This window comes from Triturus cristatus, chromosome 3_1 (assembly GCF_964204655.1).
Source record: "Triturus cristatus chromosome 3_1, aTriCri1.1, whole genome shotgun sequence".
NCBI lineage: Eukaryota > Metazoa > Chordata > Amphibia > Caudata > Salamandridae > Triturus > Triturus cristatus.
The window spans coordinates 686,016,139-686,038,909 of record NC_140583.1 but is presented as its reverse complement, the minus strand read 5'-3'; the positions used below and the strand labels follow the sequence as shown (position 1 = coordinate 686,038,909).

The following is a 22,771-nucleotide window of genomic DNA, read 5'->3' as shown; positions in this document are numbered from 1 at the left end:
AGGTCTCCACAGGGCCTTAGGCGCCCTCTACTCCACTTACTGCCCTTTTCTGATGTTCCGACGCCGCTGGAGTCGTGTCGACGCCGTGAGGCGGTTCCGGTTCGGTCTCGGCGGCCTCGGCACCGTGTCAGTTCTTTGTCGACGCCGGTAGGCGGTTCCGGTCCGATGTCGGTGGCCTCGGTTCGAACTCGACCTCCGATTCGACGGCGTCGGGCAGTCTCTTCACGATGTCGACTTCGGGCGGCTCCGGTCCGATGGCGCACTCGGCTCCGATGACGTCGGCCGGCCTGGCCTCGCTGTCGACTTCCGGCGACTCCGGGGTGCGATCCTCACCCCCGACCTCCGGTGTTCCTCCTTACAGGTTCCGGGCGACTCCGGAGTGCGATCCTCACTCCCGACCTCCGGTGCTCCTCGACCTCGGTCTCCGACGACTCCGGAGGGCGGACTTCACCCTTCCGATGACGCCGCTCACTCGACCTCGGTTCACTTCCTCCTCGACCTCTGGTATTCCTCTCGACCCCCGCCGGCGCCCTCTTACGACCTCAGGCGGCTCCGGGTACGACGTCTGCTACCTCAGTCAGCGCCGCTTCTCCACCTCGGGCTCCAGGTCTTCGGCTACTCGACGCCAGGCTCCAGGGAAACCAGTTCTCAGGTCAGAATCTTGCTGTCTTCTTATTTCTAAGGCCTGTTCCTGCTGTCCAGGTCCTTAGGATGGTTTTCTTCTGACTTCTTCCCACACAGGGCTATAGGCTGGGATCCATCAGTAGGGACAAGTATCAAGGGTGGGTTTATGGACCCCACTCCAGGCACAAGTTTCCACCCCTGCTGCTTCACTCCTTCCTCCTTCACTGCTGTGCTCCTCTCTCTTCACCAGTCAGGTGCCAACTGCCAGCTCCAACTGCCAACTGCCTCTCTTATCCTCCCAACATTCTAAACGGTTTCCAACTGTCACATAGTTCTGGAATCTCCTGGAAGGTTCTGGAAGGTGCTGGTAGGTTCCAGTGGATGCTGGTGATGTCATGGGAGGTCACCATTTTGTGCTCCAGGCCCTCAGACAGAAGTTTCAGGGGTAGCTAAAATGGCTCCCTGAATCTGTAGCAACACGAAAAAGTCTGGTGGTTCCCAATAAAAAGGAAAAATTCAAACAGGGGTTGAGGCAAAAGTGGGACAAAATAAATAATGATGAGGAGGGACCACCCAAAGGGCTGACAGGTCTAACACACTTGGTTACATTTATGTATCAAATTATTATGACGTTAGTGGGCTTGATCAGGTCGGATCTCAAGGCCTCAATAACTGCATGGGGAAGTGGCAGAAATCGAAGGTAGGTGGATGATCTTGAAGGTAGGTAGATGATCTTTAAGGTATGGCTGATGACAAGTTAGAAGAGAATGTGCAGCTAGGGGAAACAATGCAGACTCAGTAGAAATTGATTATTGAGTTGCTAAGTGAGTAGGAGCACCTTCAAAATCCCTCTCAGTGCAGAGAAGTGCCAAAGGGTATGGGGGAGAAAGCATACAGGAATATGTGCTGGATCTGTTTCTCACCTCCATGCACCTCCAATTAGATTAGACTAAATCCACAGAGCAAATTACAGGCAACCTGAGGAGACAAACCACTGGACAGCATGATGGGATTTCACTTTTTCGACGACTAGGAGGTAAATATGAAACAAATATGACTCTGGGTTCTTGGGCCACACAAGCCAGACCTTCCAAAGACCTGTTGGTGGTAACTTTGAGGAAATGCAGGAACTTCCATGTGGTTGCAGACTTCCTAAGAAACCAGCATAGTCAATGGCAGATGGGGCACCCGTTTAAGCTGCAATATATACGAAAGGGAAAGGAACTCACAGTAACGTCCCTTGTTAGACCTGGCAGCATTAGGATGGATCTTCCCCCAAATATTTTTCCTACTCCCCTCCTGTTTACTAAAATTAGATTTTGTTGGCCGTAAGACTGTGTGCATTTTACAGCTGTTAAACAATGCTAAAGTGATTCTGCTCTCTACCCTAAACATAGTAAAATTGGCTTACACCCAATTTTGACACATTTTATTTATTTATATGTCCCTATTATAGTATTACTACATGTACCTATTGCCTGCAAATTAAATGCTACTAGTGTGCCTGCATCCCTTATTGTGCCACCCCCTTACGTATCCCTTCAAAACATTTTTCAGGCCTGCCATTGCAGTCTGTGTGCATTCTTAAACTGCCAATTTAATATGCCAAAATAACCCTTGTGCCAGGCTAAATCTTCTTTTTAATACATATAAGCCACGCCTATGATAGCAGTAGACCGCCCATAGGGCAGGGCACAGTGTATTTAAAAAGTGTGACATGAACTTAAAAGTTTTGCATGTCCTGGTATTGAAAAAACTCGGGAAATTCGTTTTTCATTACTGCTTGGTCTACCTCTCCTATAGGATAACATCGGGTTACGTTATTACATTTAATAAATGACAAACGTTTTGGGGGGAAAGGTATAAATGCTATGTTTGGCTTCAAAAGAATTGTAATTTAAAATCCTCTTTAATGTTAAAGTCAGATTATAAGTCACAATTTTGAATATGCCACTTAAAAAAATGTGATTGAACAATGGTGGGTTACGTCCGATAAAGGTGGCCAGGTGGGACATGCTAAAGTTTAAATAAACAAAGTCGCCTGGCTGCCGTTTTTGTCACGCTGCTGTTTATTTTAGCAGAGAAAGGGCCAATATGTACAAAATCCTTGGAACTTGGTTTAATCATTTCACCATGATTTAAGTGTTTAAGAAACACTTTGTAACGTTTATAATATGTCTGTGATTTGTAAAGTTACACTATTCAATACAAAATGTGAGTACAAATATTCATTTATACAAACAATTGTGAGGAAGAAAAAATAGTTAGACAAAAATGTGATACATTACATTCATATATAGAATTACACCAGTATGTATTTTAAACATGAAGTCAAACATTGAGCACCCTTATGTAACCCTATAGGTAACTTCTTGTGGAGAGATGCTCTCCATGGGGAGAGTGTCCAGTGTCAATAGCGATTCCTAGTGGCCCCCAAAGCTACTTACCTCGTGAATATTAATGAGATAGGTGGCAGTTTGAGACCCATTAGGAATGATACCTATCAGAAGGATGGTGGCACCCTGCAGTCAGCAGACCACCATATATGTGATTGCTTTTAAATTAAGCAGTCTGTTTAAACAGCAGTTTTTTCTAAAGAAAAATGGGGTAGGTTTAAAAAAAAATGAAACATTTACGTTTCATTTTTAAAGAGTAGACACTGGTCCGTGGGATCACTACCTGCTGTTCATTTATTTTTAACATTCTCAAAGGTGAATGGGCCCCAGGGGGACCGCTTTCATTTGCAAATTGTTACTATTTCCTTTCACTAGTTGGTAAAATATATTTGTTTTGCAAACATTAATAAATACTACTGCTAATCAGTATTTGGAAGAGATGCCCTAAACGTGCCCCTCCCAAATACCGATTTGCAAACCTAAACTGCAATTCTGTACCAGTGTGTCCCAAAAAGCATTTTTGTGGTCACAAACAACCCAATTCTACTAATCGGGCCATTTGCGACTTCAAAAAAAGACATACATAGAGAACAGAAATTAAGTGGTATCCACAGGCAAAAAAGAGATCTTAAATACTCTGGCATCAGTGTTCTGCATCTAACTTAAAACAGTGAAAGAATATACTTTCAAAAAATACCTGTGTTCTCGGTATAAAGATGACCTTCCTGAAACTGAAATATAATGAGATATAAGTACTACTAAAATGTTCATCATACAACTTCATATGTATGCACCTCATGAGACTGGTTATCTTAGGCTCTGAGTTGTCTTTTACATACATTCAAAATAATTAACAATTATAAACATCTGTTATTTCTATTCTTAAGAAAACATTTCACTTCCTAAATAGCATTTGGACATCAAGTGATCATTATACATACATTCAATTTATGGCATACCCGATTAATGTTCATTCTGAAGTACTTTCAGACTTCAATTCAATAATACTTTTATTCGGTTACAAAAATATATAACCATAAAAGCACATACAAAGTCGTTATACATTATTATTAAAATACATATAATAAAAGCTTCATAAGAGGACACAGTAGTACATATATAAACTTCATTTCATTTGCTTTTTATCACATTATAATCGTTTTTCTAAGTCTAAAAACATTTTTTGAAAAGGCCGTTACAGAGGCTACAACAAAAACTGTCTCTTATTGTTGAAGTGCCACAAAAGCGACAAGACCTCATACCTAATTCTTTTAAAACAGGGACAATCCATGTTTTTCTCTGTATGGTGTAAAATTTACAAAAGAATAACACGTGTATTGTAGACTGGTCAGAGGTGTCATCACACAGGCATTTGCAGAACTGTTTTGACCAATCATCGGCAACAGAGAGGCTTATTAATCTATGTAGAGTACCCAGGCGGAAACGCACAAGTAGGAATCGGTCGTAGTCACTCATAGACAGGCATAAGTATGGTTGGAGACTGAAAGTTGTTAATATGAGATTGTGTAACACACAAGATGATGGACGGAATGTTGCACATTGGCAAAACATTCACCCCCAGTCACAGATCTGGGTTTAATCCATCGTTATTTTGCTCACCACGCCACCCCAGTTCAGACATGGCCATATGCAAATCAGTCTTGACCCTGTGCCTCATGGGAACAGTCCAGCCCGAACTGCCAAGCCATGTCTTCCCTGGACCGGAATCAAGCATCCTAGGACCGCTTTCGGGGTTTCACCCCTCTTCAGCCAGGATAGCTTGACTCCAGTGGCGTAGTGAGCACGGGACCCACGTCTGGGCATACCCTTCCCAATATGAGATTGTGTACCTGAACCAAAGTTTTATTCAGGTCAGTACACAGTCTCTGTTCCGACAAAAAATTCAGACAAATATTCTTTAGATTTTTCGTGCTCATCCAAACCATAGTGAGCGGTTTATCATAAAATTCATGAAGTCCTATATTATATAAAAATGATTTGACGTATGACAACCATCCAATCCTTATTGCCCCATCCAAGCCCCTACACTCTTCTAAAACTCCCCTATTAAAATTTGTCTCCTCTATTATCCATATCCTATGCCACAATAGGACTGATTGGATCCTTATAATATCTTCCAAATATGCCAGTCCTAATTCAGTGTGGCACACAAAGGAGGAAATGCTGTTAGGGACCATCAATAAAAATTTTAAGAACATATTTTCAGCCACGTGGAGTGAACCCACTTCCGCATACCCCACTATGCCTGCTCCATATGCAGCAACGCTTAAGCATTTCGCTTTATAAATATCTGAAAGTTCCACCGTGGGACGTCTGCCCAATTTACTGCTAAGGTTAGATAGAGCAGATAAGGTCTTAACGTAGAATAATCTCCTTGCTTTAACAGCCTGCACCCATGACCCCGTACGATCAAACAATATTCCAAAATAGTGAAATATCTTTGTGGTTTCTATCCGTTTATTATCAATAAAAATGGATTTTGTCTTTATGCACCCTGTCCCAAAATTTATTATAAAGGTTTTAGAGGAATTAATAGTGAGACCTCTCTCTGACATAACATTTGCAAAGCTGGAAACCACCCTTTGCAATCCCAGAGGGATGCATGCCATTAAGACCGCATCGTCCGCGTATAATAATGCGGCAATAGGGCGCTTACCAGCCTCTGGTAGGTCTTTACATTCTTGAACTAAAACCTTTTCAATATTGTTTATGTACAAGGTTAAAAGAAACGGTGCAAGGACACACCCTTGCCTAACACCTCGTTTCACTTTAAAGTGTCCTGTGCATTCTCCACCCGTCCCAAACCGTACCCGTGCCCTCGCCCTTAAATAAAACTCTCTTATAAAAGAGATTAAAACTGATTTGATGCCCAATTCCTCTAAAATAAGCCACAACGCATTGTGACTGACACAGTCAAATGCCGATGATAAGTCAACAAAGGCCAAATACAGGGGCCCCTTTTTTTCCTTAATATACTTATTTAGTAAAATGTTTAAGTTTAGGCCCTGCTCAATTGTGCCTAGCTTTTTACAAAAGCCAAACTCTAAGTCACTTATCACCGACCTTTCTTCTGCCCAATCCTGAAGCCTGTTCAATATAACCAGACCTACGATTTTTACTGTTGAATCTAACAACGATATTGGTCGATAGCAGGCCGGGTCATTCCTATCCCCTTTTTTAAATATTGGGACAAAGATGGACTCATACCATGTTGAAATAAAACCTGTCAAGCTAGATGCATGAAATACTTGTGTCAATAAAGGGCCCCATAGAGCAGTATTAGCATAAAAAATATCGACAGGGACACCATCCGGCCCCGCTGCCTTCCCTCCCGAATTTGCGCCAACGGCCAGATTTACCTCACTAAGCTCAAATGATATTGCTTTCCCAAGGTCCCTAGGCAATAAACCTTTGTCCTCCACAACATCCCTTGTTAAAATATTTCATTCTCCCCGTTTCATATGGCTGTGGGGTTGTTACATCATACAAAAGCGAGAAGTGCCCTGTCCATCTATTCTCTGAGATAGCCACCTCAATAGTAGATACCGCCTTATCTTTAAAAAAAGGTGCATTAACTGCCCTCCAGAATGCACACGAATCTTTAGCAATTGATGCTTCATGAAGGTCTATCCAGGCCTCTGCTTTCAAGTTATCTCTTCTGCCTTTTAGGGCCAGCTTATACTCTTTCCGTGCCTCTCTGATTTTATCCCTGTCTTTAACTTCTTTATGCAGGGCATGCTTAAGGTTTCTATAGGCCCGGTTACAGTTTAGATCAAACCACCCCTTTCTCCCTTTGCAGTTGTTTCTACGCTTTGTGTTAATAGTAAGCGCCCTTTTATTCAATTCAATTTATTGCATAATTAATAAAAATTATTACAATCCACATTTAATAAAAACAATTGTAAAACTTGCGATCATAAATTACTTGTTTCATCTTGTCTTTTTTTTTTTTTTTTTTTTAAACCAGGTCACAAGTCCTCGGAAGAATAAACTTATAGTTTTTGAATTCTTAGTCTAACACGTTTTAAGATGTAATCACGTGGTAGAGCGTCCGGCCTTAATCACTGTGTTCCACTTTAGTTAAAGTGTAGAGCTGCTCATTTGCCCAGGAGTAGTTTTTTAGCTTCTGTCATGAATTTGAGTCCCCGGCAAGCAAAAGTGGGAGAGGAGCCACTCAACCAAGTTATTATCGCTTGCCGGCATGTTTTTATGTTCAAATTGAGACAAATAGCACGTAGGTATTTCCTTCTCAGTGTCATTAGCGCTGGGCACACGCAAAACAGATGAGTTAGGGTTTCATTATGGTATCCACATAGTCTACATTGGAGACTTTCATTCTGATATTTCCACGACGGTCTTAGATCTTTAGAATAATGCAGACCCAGTCTGTAGTCTATGAAGATTTTTTTTAAGTGTTGACTAAAGTGAGTTGCTAAATAGGTCTGCTGTTTCTGATAAGAGTAGGAAGAGATTACGGTCCAAGCGTGGCGTCGAGAAGCCAGTATAGTTTTGTCCTCTAATAAAGATTTCCTTTTTGCCACTCTGTTGGCTATTTTACAGAAAGTAGTATGTTCGATTTCTTTGTTCCAAGTTTCTAGGAGATCTAATTCGTGCAAACAGGAGTTCAGGTAAATTGCCCAAGAATTTCCGGTAGACTCTCTGTCTTGGGAGCTTATTTCTTGCCAACAAACGTGGCCCATGGACTTGGGTTGGGCTAGCCGAAGTTTATGACACCATTTTGCAAACCTTGACATTGAGCGAAAGTGTTGATTTTGTAAGCCAAATTCAAGGCGGACTTGAGCCGCAGATGCTGATTTAGGCAGATTGAACACAGATTTGTAGATTTTATTCTGTAGTTCGTTTAAAATTTTGGCCTCACCTCCGAGCCAAGTGACTAGTCCGTATGATAGTGTAGGTTGAATTTGGGCAGACATTACCCTCAGGAGGTGCGTATAATTGGGACCCCCCATTTTTTGTTGAAGCTGTCTATATGCGTAAATCAGTGTTTGGGACTTTGCTTTTATAGTCAGAGTATGTTCTTTTTTTGAGTTGCCTTTCCCAATTGTCACGCCTAGGTACCGGTAGTAATTCTCTTCTTCCAGTACTGACTTATCAATCGACCATGTAAATTTAATCTTCTTATGTTCAACTAGTCGAAGAATTTTTGTCTTTTCCCTATTTAGTTCCAGTTTTTCTTGTACTAAATAGGAATGAAGGTTGGTTATCAGACGTTGTAAGCCTATTGGGGTTTTGCTTAGTAGAACAATGTCGTCCGCAAACTGCAGGATTGGAATGTAGTCATTCCCTAGTTTGGGTGCGTGGTTGTTTATTTGTCCTAGGTTACTACCTAAGTCTGCCAAAAACAGGTTGAATAGGCACGGGGCCAGGACACAGCCTTGTTTTAAGCCGTCCTGAGTTTTGATTTTTGATGTTAAGCTCGATCCCTGGCTTAATTTAACCCTTGCCCATGTGTCGGTGTATAGGCAGATTATAGCGTTTAGCAGCATCCTAGGCATCCCCCAGTCTTTGAGCTTTTCCCATAGTCCTAACCGGCTCACTCGATCGAAGGCTGCTCTTATGTCTATAAAACACCCGTACAATCGTTGGTTCTTTTTCTCAGCTCTCTCCATCAGCAGTGCCAGTGTCGTCAGGTTTGTTGTTGTCCCCATCCCCTGTCTAAAGCCGATTTGGAAAATGGGAAGTAAGTTGTTATTTTCTACCCATACTTGAACCTGCTCTAAAAGACATGAAGCATACAGTTTTCCTTCTACATCTATGAGAGAGATCAGCCTATAGTTAGCTGGGGTTCTTCTATTCCCCTTTTTGTAGATGGGGTGGATGATGTTTCCTTTCCACGATGTAGGCATACGACGAGTGATAAAGATTTGGTTGAACAAAGCTGTTAAGTGGTTGGACCAGAAGTCCTTATTCAATTTAAATATGGCTGTCGGTAGTCCGTTTGGGCCAGGAGCACCCTGGGTTTTAGTTTCTGTAAAAGTTTTATTACACTTTTGCAGGATGTCAGTACTGGGTGGTCGTAATCCCGTTTTTCCTTGTCCAGGTCGATTAGCTTATTTAAACTTTCCTGGGGGCCCACTTGGTTACCTGAGTCCGTTGCGTTGGTTGCCCGTAGCATTTTGTTAGATGGGGCAGTGTCCTTTGTTGCATAGAGGTTCCTTACGTGGGCTTCCCAGACATCGGCATTAATGCCAGGATCGTGAGACATCACTTCGCCTTTGTTCAAGTTGTTAATAATCCCCCAGAAATCCCGAGAGTTTTGTTGTTTACTGGCTGATAGAAGTTTTAGCCAGATTGATTCTTTGTATTTGGCCTTTGCCACCCACAGCATTTTACGGTAATTCTTCCTCAGGCTCCTTAACAGAGTGTAGTTCGAATTGTTTCCTTGATTTTTGGACGTGTGAACGTTCCGTTGCTCCCTAGATATTTTTTTTTTTCCAGTCTTAGTTCATCAGTGAACCAGGGTTCTTTTAAGGTTTTTAAGTTGTTTGGAGTGGCTGGGGGAGCAGAATGTTTTTGAATTAAGGTGTCAACCAGGTTTTCCCAGTGTTTTACAAGCTCTCCATCCTCTGGTTGTTCATGTTCTAACATAAATTTGTTTGCTGTTGCCTGGATTTCTTCGATTTTTCCCCCTCTCCATCTGATTTTTCTCAAATTAAATTTCTCCGGCAAGTGAGTCAGTGAGATTATCTTGTTAAGCCTGGTGACTGCTGATTTCAACCTGATGATTTGGGGAAAGTGATCACTTTCTGTACGCTGGACTATGTCATAGTCTACAATACTAGCTGTTATGCTCTTACTTATTATTGTAAAGTCTATGGTGGACTTGACTTTCCCACTCATATAAGTTGGTCCTGTTGTTGAGTTTCCCCTTTTTTCACTTCTGAGGATTGTCAGGCCCTGTGTTTCTAGTGTATTCAAGAACGTTGCTATATAACCTGATCCGAGTTTTGTGGTCTGGTTACGACTAGATGTTCCGTCTCTCATTAGGTTAGAATTAAAGTCCCCTGAAATTATCAGAGGACATTGCTCGTTTGATTTCTGTAGGACTTTAATGAGTTTGGCTAGTGTCTCCATTTTTTCTTCCTTGCTTGACCGTTCGGGGTGAATGTAGATGTTTATTAATAAAAATTGTTGTAGCAACTTTCTGGTTATTTTTACTACTTGAACCCAGCTTAACCCCACATCCAACATCTCGGTTTCCCAGTTAAAATTCTGAGATACGTATATCGATAGCCCTCCGCATGGATGTCCAAATTTGGACAGCTTCTTCGCCAAGATGTGGTGTTCTGCGAAGCCTGGAATTGCGGGATGTGTCAGGTTCCAGGTCTCTTGGAGGAGGAGTATGTCGTGTTTTTGAAAAAAGTGTTGAGTCTTGTGATCCTGATCCATGCTACTAAAGCCATGTGTGTTCCATGAACACAAGTTAATTGTTTCCGGATAAGCTTTGTCGGTATGTTGGTTTAGTGTGTGTTTGTTGGAAAATAGAGTTGTGTCATTTTTAGGAACTCTGTTGATTTAGAGTCGAAGGAATCCATGACCAATCCTGGACTGGACTAAAGGGTCCTTTGTTGCAAGGCTGGATTGGATAAGTATGCGTTGTTCCAGGGGTTTTTTCCTGAGTAATAGAGCGGACACCACGGAGACATGATTTATGCTTGTGACCAATTGGTTCATTCCCTTTTGGTGAGGAAGTGCCTCCGGTTAGGGGATATGGGTATCTGGGGCGTTTATGTTGGATCAGGGTTATACCCCAGCTCTCGAATGATTCTTTGTTGGCAAGGATTTTAGCAGCTATGTCCTTTGAGGCCCAGGTGGTAACTGAGTCTTCAGTGTCTGGAAAGTGTTTGTTTTGCCGAAATTCCACTGCCAGCAAGTCTTGGGAAACTATTCCCCTTAGGTCTGGAATAGTATTGATTAATTTTATTATGTTCCCTCTGTTGAGTGTGTCGTGCCTGCCTCTTGTTACATATTCTGGTATAAATGATAAAATTGGTTCGATGTCTTCCTTGCAGATTGTTTGGCTTACTCGGGAGTCCGGTTTGAGAGATTCAGCATTGCTTGTAGGCCTGAATTGAGCCTGACTTGAGCTTTTCTCCTTGTTCTTATCCCTGGGGGACGCCTGTTCTCCATTTGTGCTTTGGATAATTTTTACTTGATCATGATTTTTGCTGTGAATTGAACATTGGCGTTCGTGTTCAATTTTTGTGATCTTAATTGGGGTCATGTCCCTAATGAGTCCCATCGCTCTTGTTTGGTGTATTTTGGATTCAACTTGTGCTCGGGTAGAACTATAAACCGCACAGTGCCTAGAGGAGCCCTTCGTCGTGATCTTCAATGGGGTCCGGTCAAACTCTTGGTTAACAAGCCTAGTTTTGTGTCGTGAGTGCTTAGAATTTTTATCATGTTCTCCGCCACCCCTTTTTTCTGTTATCTCTGTGCTCCGAGACTTTGGAGGGGGACTGGCCTCGGTGGAAGTAATTGAGTGAATTGAGAGTGAGTGGTGGTTTGCTAAGTGCTTATTTCGAACGTCCTCTACTAATGTGGCCTTTGTCAATCCTGGTTTACTAGAACTTTCTGTAATAATTCTGGATGTTAGTAGTGACAAACGCTGGTTCGAACTCCCAGTTGGTGTTGAGCCTGGTTCGTAAGGTGACTCAAGTGTTGTAGATTTCTTGTTCGGAAGGCTTGACCGTTCTTGCTTTGAATCCTCCGTTCTACTAATCAAAGTGTTCGGGGGATTATGTAGCTTTACTGGTTCTCCTCTTGAGTTGTTTCTGAATATCGGAAAGAGGGAGTCTAGGGCAGTTGGTTGATTGCTTTTTGCCTTTGATCTTCCCTTCCTGACTCGTTTCCTTTGCCTTTTTGTCAGATTGGCTTGGGGTTGAGGGTGGAGAGTGACCGGGGGCATAGTTGGGTGAAGGTCAAGAATGGCGGGTTCCTTTGGCTGATGCTCTGTATGAACTGTTTGATTGTGTGACCTGTCCTCCCCTTTACTAGACTTTGTGCTTTGAGAACTTGAAACACTACTTTTTTCTTTTCTAGGCTTGTTTTTTTTGTTAACTGATAGGTCTTGGTTGGTTTTGCGATTGTTTGATAATTTTACAACTCTCAGTATATCTTTTAGGATTTCAGGAAGAGACGCTAGTTTCTCAATGATACTCCCACAATCACAAATGGTTGGTGAAGGGTCAATGTGTCCTTTGTTGGATAAAAATTTGTTTGAAGTGTTGTTTAGGGAGCCCTCCACCCTTGGTCTATTTACCAGTGTAGATATTATTGTGTCAATCTTGGAGCTAATGAGTGCAATGTGCTCTGCAATTACATTTATGAGGTCAATTTGCACCTCCATTTTATCAGACTGGTAGTTGAGTGCATTTATAGCCTTGTCAAGTGTACTTCTTAGTGCGTTCCCCCAGTGAACGTTGGGCTCTTGGCTACCTGTACGCCCGTCCTGTTTGCCTGTAGGTGAGATCTTGCTTCCTGATGAAATGGAAATAGGCAGCTGCTTGTTTTCTTTGTTTGTTGATCCTCCATAGCTAATGCTGTCTTCTATCCAGATTCTTTGATTGTCGAGGATATCTGCCAAATTGGATGGTGTAGAGGCAACAGGGCCCTGTGTAGGCTCATTAAAAGATGGGTGTTGTGATGGAATGGACCCTGGCGCCAGTGTTTTTAGTATACTTGATCTTGTGGTTTTTTGTTGATTTAAACCGTTTAATGCAGGGGGGGATAGTAACCGGGCGTATTCCCCTCTTGTCCTCTGTTTTGGTGATCCGTCAGTTTCACCCTGAAGTAGCTCCTTTGGCAAGACTCCCTTGAATCTGTGGCCGTTTAAGTTCGTTTTATCCAGACTATTGAAGATGTTCTCTAGAGATTCATTTCCTAAGCTTGTCAAAAAAATTGGTGATGGATGTTGGTCACTCATCACGTCTCTTTTAGTTGATTGAGAGTTAAGTTGAGTCTGGTCCTCTTGCAGCAGAGGTGTCGACATAATTTTAGGCACAGGTTGATTTAGATTATGGACCTGGGCCTGGACCTGCACAGATACCAGGCGATGTCCTGGAGGTTGATTACCCAGGTGATCGGAGGGTAAGAGTGGGAGAGGTCGTACTGTTTCGCTAGATATTTGGTCGAGTGCCCAGTTGCCCGAAAGAGAGCTTGCCAAAGGTTTAGAAAGTTTAGGCTTGGCTGGTTGGATGGGGCTCGGCAGGTTTTGTGCCTCCTTTGTTGTCGCAAAAAGTGCAGAAACCGGGGCTTTTAAAAAGAAGATTTTGTCGATCTTGAGCTGGCTTCCTGAAATGTGACCAGTTTTGACTGGTGTTCCCACGGGTCCAGCCGTTGATGTCCTCAAGACAGCTGGCCCCCCCGATTGTACAGCGACTAGAATGTGGTTTTCGTGGGGGGTTGTGTCAGAGTTTGGTTTAGGTTTTTTTGCCTTTTTACCACGTGAAGCTTTGCTCGGTGGCGCTTGCCTGTTTGTCCCTGATCTCATGTCCTTGTTGTCTGGTTGCCTACTTTTGACTGGTTGTAGGCTCTGAGTTTAGTGCCAGCTACTGGCACTCGATAACACCTGCGCTCTCCTGGGCACTGCTCTCGCCAAATTCCGGCGGTGCAGGGCCAGTGCAGAGTTGATGGAGCAGTAGGTCAGCAATGACGGCAAATCAGCAGTGAAAGCGTGAGAGAGGCCGTGTGAGGCCGTAAGAGGCAGTGAGAGGGGAAACCTACTCAATCGGTCACTCGCACGGTGTCTGGCTTCTGGCCTCCAGCAAGCCGCAAAACCTGGCCAGGGCTAGGGCTGTTCAGTCAGCGGATTGGGTGAGAGCCTACAGGAAGTTTTTTCAGCTGTGTCGTGCCCAACAGGTTCTACTAGCACTGATAACTGGGTAATAGAAGGGCAAGGAGGGACAGGGTGCAGTGGTTGCGGTTGTTTTCAAAATGAAAAGAGAACTCCACCTCTCACCCCTCACCTCTGTTGTCTTTTGCTCTCCTTGATGGACTTTTTCCGTTGAATCCACTGGTGCATTGGAGCTACTGCTGCTGATTGCTGATGGCGCCGGTTCCGAACCCGGCTCTTTGAGGCTCTCTGCCGCAGGAACCACTCGAATGGAAAGGCAACTGCTCCCGCTTCCTGCTGCCGCCACCGCCACCGCCGCTGGACTCGCGCCCTGTCAGCAAGGTCCAGGCCTGAGGCCAACTCGGCAGCGGGCTCCGTAAAAGTGGAATCGCGGGAATCCTGCTGTCAATAGAGAGACCCCCAGCCCCCAGCCCAAGCCCCAGCCCAAGCAGCACTCCGCGGACCCCCGAGCAACAGCTGGGCGGTAGGCGAATAGAGAGAAGCTTCAAACTGAAAGGGAGCTACGAAGAGCGGCTCCCGTTCGATCGTCCACACAGATCGGCTCTGCACTGCTCAGCGTCGCGGCAATCCGCAAAACCTGGCTCCGGAACTCCCTCCTCCTAAGCGCCCTTTTAATGTAATCTATGATTATAGTAAAACTATCAATAATATCCTTAGGTGCAGTATTTTCATCCAAACATACCCTAATCGCCTTGTAACAATTTGTTACCCCCCAACTAAAAATCTGAGGGTACCACTTTCTCCCAACTCAGGGTATAACCATTTTGGCGGGATAAAGCAATATTTTCTAAAATAATATTTGGGCTGTTGACTTTGCCAACATTTTGTCTAAATAGCAATATACCCACGCTCTGAACAAAATGGTCACTCAGTGCAATCTGGTGTTGGGAGAAATCATCAACGATTGAGCCATAACGATTAGAAACCAAGATGAAATCTATCGTAGAGAAAGATTCATGCCCATGAAACGTAGGGCCGAGAGGCACAGGGGGACTACTTAAATTGTTTGCAAGACCCAAGTCAAACTCGAATACTAATTCATTTAAACATTCACCATACATTGTATGTGGGAAATGTGGGAGAAAAGTCTCCATATCATATGTAAATCCACAGTTCCCATTATCCGAGTGTTGGCAAAGAGCAGTATTAAAATCTCCCCCACATAACATAATCAAATCTTTGCTCCCTAACTCCTGCAACTTATACAGATGTCCACGTATGGCCTTCACAACCCCTTCTAATTAATCATGGGGAATATTATTATAATAATTCACAAGTATTACTAAACAATTTGTATCAACCTTTAATCTAATAATTTGATAAAAACAGTCCTCCCACACCAGATCTATTTTTTCAAAATTAACTAAGTTCGAGATATACGTACACAGCCCCCCTTTTGCTCTACCATGTTTGGAAACTATATCATTGGTATGAAAGGTTCTGTAACCATTAATATGTATTGGTTCTGTCACCCATGTTTCCTGTAAACTGAAAACTTCAAATTGTTGTATAAATACATACCACATTACATTATTCACTTTAGATTTTAAGCCTGCTATATTCTAAAACATAAAGTTACATCTACCCATCTCACTAGGGTTCTGTCAGATATCAAGCTTTCTACTATGCTAGACCCCGGGTTGGTATCCATCATTGTCATAAGCGCATCATCACTAGTGACAGGATTCCCAGACTTAACAATCAATGCTAAGTCGCCTTCTGATATATTCCGATGTGCTACAATTTCATATGTTCCCATAAATGCCAAGCCGCCCATGCCAACATCAACCATACAATTCATTGGCGCTCTATCCCTACTTGATACACTATATATCTTAGGTACTCCATTCATAAAAATATTATCAGACCCATTTTGTCAATCCACTTCTTCCAAATCCAGTAACATATTAAAGCGGTTAAAAGTGGGTATTCCATAACTTGTACTGTGAGTTGTCAGTGGAGCGACTTTTCTCTGTGTGACATAACCAAAGTAGCTGAGTTTATAGAAGTATCCTAATGGCACAATATTGATCTGATCTTCCCGATTTGGACTATTATGCACCTTGCCCAAAATTGTCTCAATTAAATATGGGGTTTTAAAATTCAAAATCACACAGTCTCCTTCCTGGTCTTTTTGTCCCCTTCCTATCCAGCCCACCCTTCTAGCCATTTTAAACTCATTGAATAGTCTATCTGTTAAGCCTGTTCTGCCCCCCAACCAGGATAACGATTTATTTCTTAAACTTTCCCATGTCTCCTCAGTCCCTTTACGCAGCCTTGGTACATTAATTAGTACCACAGTGTATGGAGTTACAGCCGGAGGTAGATCTATGAATGGCACTTGTTTCTCAAATTCTAGACCTCTCATTACGTTTGGCTTTCTATTCACACTTTGCCCCTCACGCTGATTAATATTACATCCATTATGTATCGATAATCTGGAGCTGTTCCCCACATTTCCAGTTTATTGGTGGCGAACTTTGATTATGCGTTTGTATATATGTACCAGGATCTAAAAAAGTAACATTATTTTTTGCATATTGTGTAACCTTAGGATCTGTTGAAAGCTCGCATTTATTGCGGGCTTTTGTCAGTACATCTTCTATTACTCCCAATCTTCCATTCAATTTTCCTAAGATATCCCTAAGGTAAGTATCAAAGGCTTCCAATTTATTTTTCACTTTTATAACTTCGATCTGTATCCCTGCATCAGAACTGGCTAAGGCCTTCTCCCACCTGCAGATTTTATTATGTACCGGTGTCCTGCCCTTTTTTATTACTTTTGTTTGTTTTGAATTTATTGTGGCCAAACCCTTTAGACTACTTTCCATATTCTGCTTTTGAGGGTTATCAGGATTTCGAGGTCGTTTCAGGGGTGGCTGAGGGTCACTCTCTGAATCAGTGTAGACAATATGGTCAGAGATGTTTACCACAAAACCATTTCTAACTTCTGTACCATCTGGACTGTTAGGCTTTTCCATTTGAGGGTCCATTCGGGGGTCAATTGTTATGTTGGTATTATTTCTAACAGTGGTGGATACAATAGAGGCCTCTACTATTAGATTTATCTGAAATCATAGCCTCTTCCACATTTGATATTTGCTTTTCAATAGCACCATTGCACCAGTCAGATAATTCAATACGGATAGACAGGGCCCTTCCCCCATTTTTGTCTGCTTCTTCTTGGGCGGGGCAGTTGATGTTTTTCGTTTCCCCATGCTGTATTGATTATACAAAAGCAAGTTCTAGCACCACTCAAACCCACACAAGTCCAGATCCGGAACAGGCAAAAAGCCCTTCAGTAAGATCAACCTTCAAGCGTGGTGATTATATACACAGTACCTTGAAATGGTTATCAGAACTGAACAGCCAAGAGCCATGGCCCAGCCTCTTACGGCCGATGACGGGCAAGGATGGGCCCGCCCTTGGTCCGGGCTTAGCCCGGGAGAGCCCGCACGCGTCCCGCGCCACGGGAGTCGCCAAAGAGATTTATGGACCAGCTGACTTTGCTCCTCACGCGAGACCGCACTGCCCTCTGGGAAATGGAGTCCCAGGTAGTCCGCGCGCAGGAGCAGAAACGAAATTAGGCAGTGTCCCGTGGTAGTGGTAGTGGCGGCGGCGCGATGTCCCAGCGCAGGCCCAGGCAGTATAGCAGCAAACAACCAACAAGACGGCAATGCGAGAAGATAAGTGCGTCCCCAGACTTACAGCTACTGAATTCACAATTTGTTCATTATGAAATGGATGCACAAATTTGGGTTGCAACTTAGAGAATTTATTCAGGCGGATGTTTTTTGTGAGAAACCATACATTATTACCAACAACATATTGGGGTGCATGTCCTGATCTCTGTGCCTTAATTAATTCACTGATGTTTTCTTGCATCAAGGAAACTGATGTACAGACGGGCTGATTCAAAGGCAATATTCAAGCATTATGGTCGTTCATACAAAAGAAGAGAGACTTTCCAACCAATGATTGTTCAGTATTAAAGTAGGTTCGTTCTGCTGACTATACCATTTTACTATAATCCTCATCTTATTTAAAGGCGTAATATCTTAAATACCTTTTAAGACATTGATTTAACCTCTCCATTTGTCTGTCTGTTTAATGGCGAAAACCGGTAAGCAGACACGCTTCAATATCTAATTCCAAATCTAAGACCAAAATCTAGAAGTAATTTGATTCTGTTAGTGAGCAGAACACGAGGAATACAGTATATTTTTATATTTTGAATCCAAAAACCCTATGAAATTACTAAGTATTGGGCTGCTCAAAACAACATATAAAATTATTCATTTTGGTCAATGATCCGACACCACTAGAAATACAATTCAATCTTTACTTTTGGGTAATTGCACATTAATCAAGGCAATAAATTGATCGTTTGAATGTTCAATTGAGAAAGACTGTTGTCCAATCCAGCCTGGCATCTGTGCCCTGGTTGAACTGTCACAAATGAGACTCAGATTAAATTGGTAATGGCTTGCTAAGGCCTTATAATTCAATTAGAAATATGTCGTGAGTGCAAGTGTGAATAGCGTTAGCCATCCCTGGACACGTGTTTCGAGGTAGTTGCCTCTCGTCAGCAGGGAGTAGGAAAGAGTGTAGGGTTGCGGTGTAGGCTGCTAAAATCATTATCAGGTAAAGTACCTCTCATAGCAACGCAGGTGCGTAACCTGAGTCCGTCGACTCCTCGGCTCATGGAGCCACTAAATAATTAAATCAAAGTGGTCGCACACTGCTGACCTACCTGCGTGTTACCCCAAAGAACTGTGGTCCCTGTAGTCAGCGTCGGCGGATACACCTATGCTCGTGTCGTGAGTGCAAGTGTGAATAGCGTTAGCCATCCCTGGACACGTGTTTCGAGGTAGTTGCCTCTCGTCAGCAGGGAGTAGGAAAGAGTGTAGGGTTGCGGTGTAGGCTGCTAAAATCATTATCAGGTAAAGTACCTCTCATAGCAACGCAGGTGCGTAAACTGAGTCCGTCGACTCCTCGGCTCATGGAGCCACTAATTAATTAAATCCAAGTGGTCGCACACTGCTGACCTACCTGCGTGTTACCCCAAAGAACTGTGGTCCCTGTAGTCAGCGTCGGCGGATACACCTATGCTCGTGTCGTGAGTGCAAGTGTGAATAGCGTTAGCCATCCCTGGACACGGGATGGCTAACGCTACTCTGACTTGCACGCACCACTGAGCATAGGCGTACCCGCCGATGCTGACTACAGGGACCACAGTTCATTGGGGTAACACGTTGGTAGGTAAGCAGTGTGCGACCATTTTGTTTAGTTATTTAGTGGCTCCCTGAGCCCCGAGAGCCGACGGGCTCTAGGTTACGCACCTGCGTTGTTACGAGAGGTACCAGACCTGATATGATTTTAACAGCCTACACTAGCAACCCTACACTCTTCCTACTCCCTGCTGACGAGAGGCAACAACCTCGAAACACGTGTCCAGGGATGGCTAACGCTACTCTGACTTGCACGCACCACTGAGCATAGGCGTACCCGCCGACGCTGACTACAGGGACCACCGTTCATTGGGGTAACACGTTGGTAGGTAAGCAGTGTGCGACCATTTTGTTTAGTTATTTAGTGGCTCCCTGAGCCCCGGAAGCCGACGGGCTCTAGGTTACGCACCTGCGTTGTTACGAGAGGTACCAGACCTGATATGATTTTAACAGCCTACACTAGCAACCCTACACTCTTCCTACTCCCTGCTGACGAGAGGCAACAACCTCGAAACACGTGTCCAGGGATGGCTAACGCTACTCTGACTTGCATGCACCACTGAGCATAGGCGTACCCGCCGACGCTGACTACAGGGACCACAGTTCATTGGGGTAACACGTTGGTAGGTAAGCAGTGTGCGACCATTTTATTTTGTTTTTTAAATCAGCCATGAGCTGTCCTGCTGGCAAGATTATTACTGTGCTAATGAGGTGGCATTTTAAAGTGTGTCAGGTACAATTGTCTCTTCTTTGGACAATAGATTTATCTTCACAAGCCAAGAGTGTGGGGACAGTGTTCTGTCTACCGATTATGTGGCGCTGATAGGACTACCTTAGGTCAAGAAATTAAGAGGCAACCAGAACTGGACAGGAAGGCAGATCCAGGCCACTACAGCTGTGATGCTGCTGAGGAAAATAAAGCAGCAGCACCAGTGGTTGTGGAAGAGCACCAGCTAACCCATAAGTACATTTCTGTGGGTTAGGATACACCTTACCAGCACATATGGTGGTTCAAGCACACCAGCAAAGGCACCAAGCAAAATATCCCATCCTAACTGGGCCAACAGGCTGGAGATATTTAGAAAAGTACCTGTTACTTTTGGCAGACTTGTCATCCCTGCAGTGGGTGCCCTGCGAGTTGGGGACACCTCCTCTGGTTAATAAATTCCTATCAGTGTTGATTGTTTCCACCCGGTGAGCTTGCTGAACGCTGGACTAATTTAATTAATTATCACTTAGGTAGATATGGGACCCAACTTTTGGTCGATGTGCTGACTTGTATGGCACTAGGCGGTGGGAGATTTCCAGGCACCGAGCACAGTCCGCTTGCTGTCTACTCACTCCCCTGTGATGAAAAGTGAAGTGCCGGAGGAGCAGAAGGCAGTGGTCCTCTCCACCAGGCACCTTACTGATGGGTGACTGATGGGCGCAGGCAGTGGGGAGACGCACAGGACCACGCAGCCCTGGGACTGTTTCATGTTTCCTGGAGACAGGATAGCGTGTGACCCACAAGGACCGAGGCATCATCTTAACCCAACGGGCACATCAAAAAGTGAAAAATGACCGTCTGTAGTGGTTACTTAAAAAATAAGCCCTTGCGGTGAAGGAACATCCCTTTGTGAATTTAGGGGTTTGGGTTTGTTGGTGCTCATACCATTATAGGTGCCCCAGACTCATACCGTTTAGCCTGCTTCTAAGTGGTTAGCTAACACCTGAATCCTTCCTGTAGGGTGTACATCAGGTACTTTGCTAGTCCGGTTTGTACATATGTTTGTCTATTATTTAGTTATGTGTGCATTATGTCACATTTCCTTTTTAAACGAAAAAGCACTGACTATACTTGACATTATTTTGAATGTTAATCGTTGAGTTGCTGATCATGAGTTTCCAGCCCACATCATCTCCCAGAGTCAACCTTGGACTGCTCTGCTTTGACCCTGAGAGTCAAGTTCTAAAAGGGTTTCTTGGCTCCCAGTAGGACCACAGTTGACATGATTAGAGCGTGGAACCTACAATTGCCCTGGCACATCCTTACTCAGGTTTCTCACAATTACTTACTTTTCTCCTATTAAATGTAAAATGCAATCTAGGGTTGTTTATTTGAAAAAAAACCCCGGTGATTGTACTGTATTCAAACCATAAAATATCAAAGTTGAAGGTGTTTAGAGCAACCCGACCTGTTCTAATTTACACTCTGTCGGTCCCTCTCCGCACAGAGGAACTTAAGAAAACTGAATAAACTAATACAATCAGGAGTAAAAATGTTCAGTCATATTTCAGAAAATTAAGCTAGGAGTTACATTGGTACACTAACTCCGTATAGGTGCACAGTCATGAGAACTTGTAAGGGTAAATAGCCTAGCCTGGATTCATAGAATACAAGAGTCAAGTGTGTCTCTGCGACAGAAAAGGGCTGTTTCACAAAGGGCCTCAGCACTCATGCTGGGAACTCCACAATGGGTAATTGCAGTACGGAGTTCCGCCATGAGTGTGAGGTCCTCGCCACAACTGTGGGGCCTCTGCCATGAGTGCAAAGGCCCTTTGTGATTGGGGCTCTAAATGTCTGTAATCAGTCGGTTTCATACCCCAATGTCTTAAGGATTGCAGCAAATGCATACTAAAGAAAACTCCTTTCACCCATGACTGCACTCGGTCAAGCCTGAAATCCCACTTTCTCTGCATCACACATCATATCACCTCCACCATCGAGCATTCTACAACTACTGATATTGACATTACAAAGTTTTTCATTCTTTTTCCATTTTAGGTTATGAAAGGTCAAGACCACTGGAACATGTCACCTTAAGAAGACGATACCAGACCTGAAATGTGGATGCAATGCGGATGCTAATTTGCCGAGAAGAATAAACCAACCTCACTCTCATTGCTAACGATGCTGTCATTGTATGATAAACTACTGTTGCCCACCATTTTTATTTAGGCACCTATATCAAGACTCGTGGGGGCGTAACCCAAACAAAATAATGGGCTGGGCTTAAGAAGTAAGATCTAGGTGACTGCAGATTTCACATTTGATTTGTATATAGGTATTTACTCAAATATAGCAACTATACTAAATAAAGACACAGTTTACTCAGCTTCCTATACTGAAAAGGTATCAATTCTAAATCTGTTGTCACTCATGATAACATGTGTATGAAATAATACTACTTAAGGAGTCATGTAGGGGTGACCCGTCCGTATGGACTGAGGGGCCAGGCCCCCTACCCTTTTCCCCATAAGGAGAGTATATGTCAGACCGAACAAAGGTCAGCCTGACAGACATTGTTTTTGTTTAGGTCAGGCAGCCAGTAGCTAGACATGCGCTATTTGCACGGGCTCCTGGCTGCCTGAGCTGAACTTTGCTAGGCTGAGTATTTCACAGCTCTGCGGGCGAGGCCTCCTCACCCTTGCAAAAGTGCCTTTAGTCCCGCCTTCTGATGAGAGGGAGCGTCACTGATTGCCTTGGATCTGGGCGCTTCAGTTTCAAGCCCCTAAGTGTCTAGGGCCAAGTATCAATCAGTGACAACTCGTCACAGAGTGGGGTGGGGTCAGCAGTTTTGCTGACCCCATACCACTGTGTGACGAGTGAGAGACTGCTGCCTTCTCTTGTGAGGGAATGC

The 22,771-nt window shown here is 43.7% G+C and overlaps 1 protein-coding gene across 1 annotated transcript in view; it reads left to right on the top strand.

Moving 5' to 3' along the window:
- The window catches only part of LOC146860803 (spexin prohormone 1-like), a 103,126-nt gene extending 80,979 nt beyond the window's left edge, over positions 1 to 22,147 (top strand). The window contains exon 5 of the mRNA XM_085646378.1: positions 21,916 to 22,147. Coding sequence (XP_085502504.1) covers positions 21,916 to 21,974 — 59 coding nt within the window. The 3' untranslated portion in view covers positions 21,975 to 22,147. The remainder of the gene's footprint in view (positions 1 to 21,915) is intronic.
- The last annotated feature ends 624 nt before the right edge of the window (positions 22,148 to 22,771 follow it).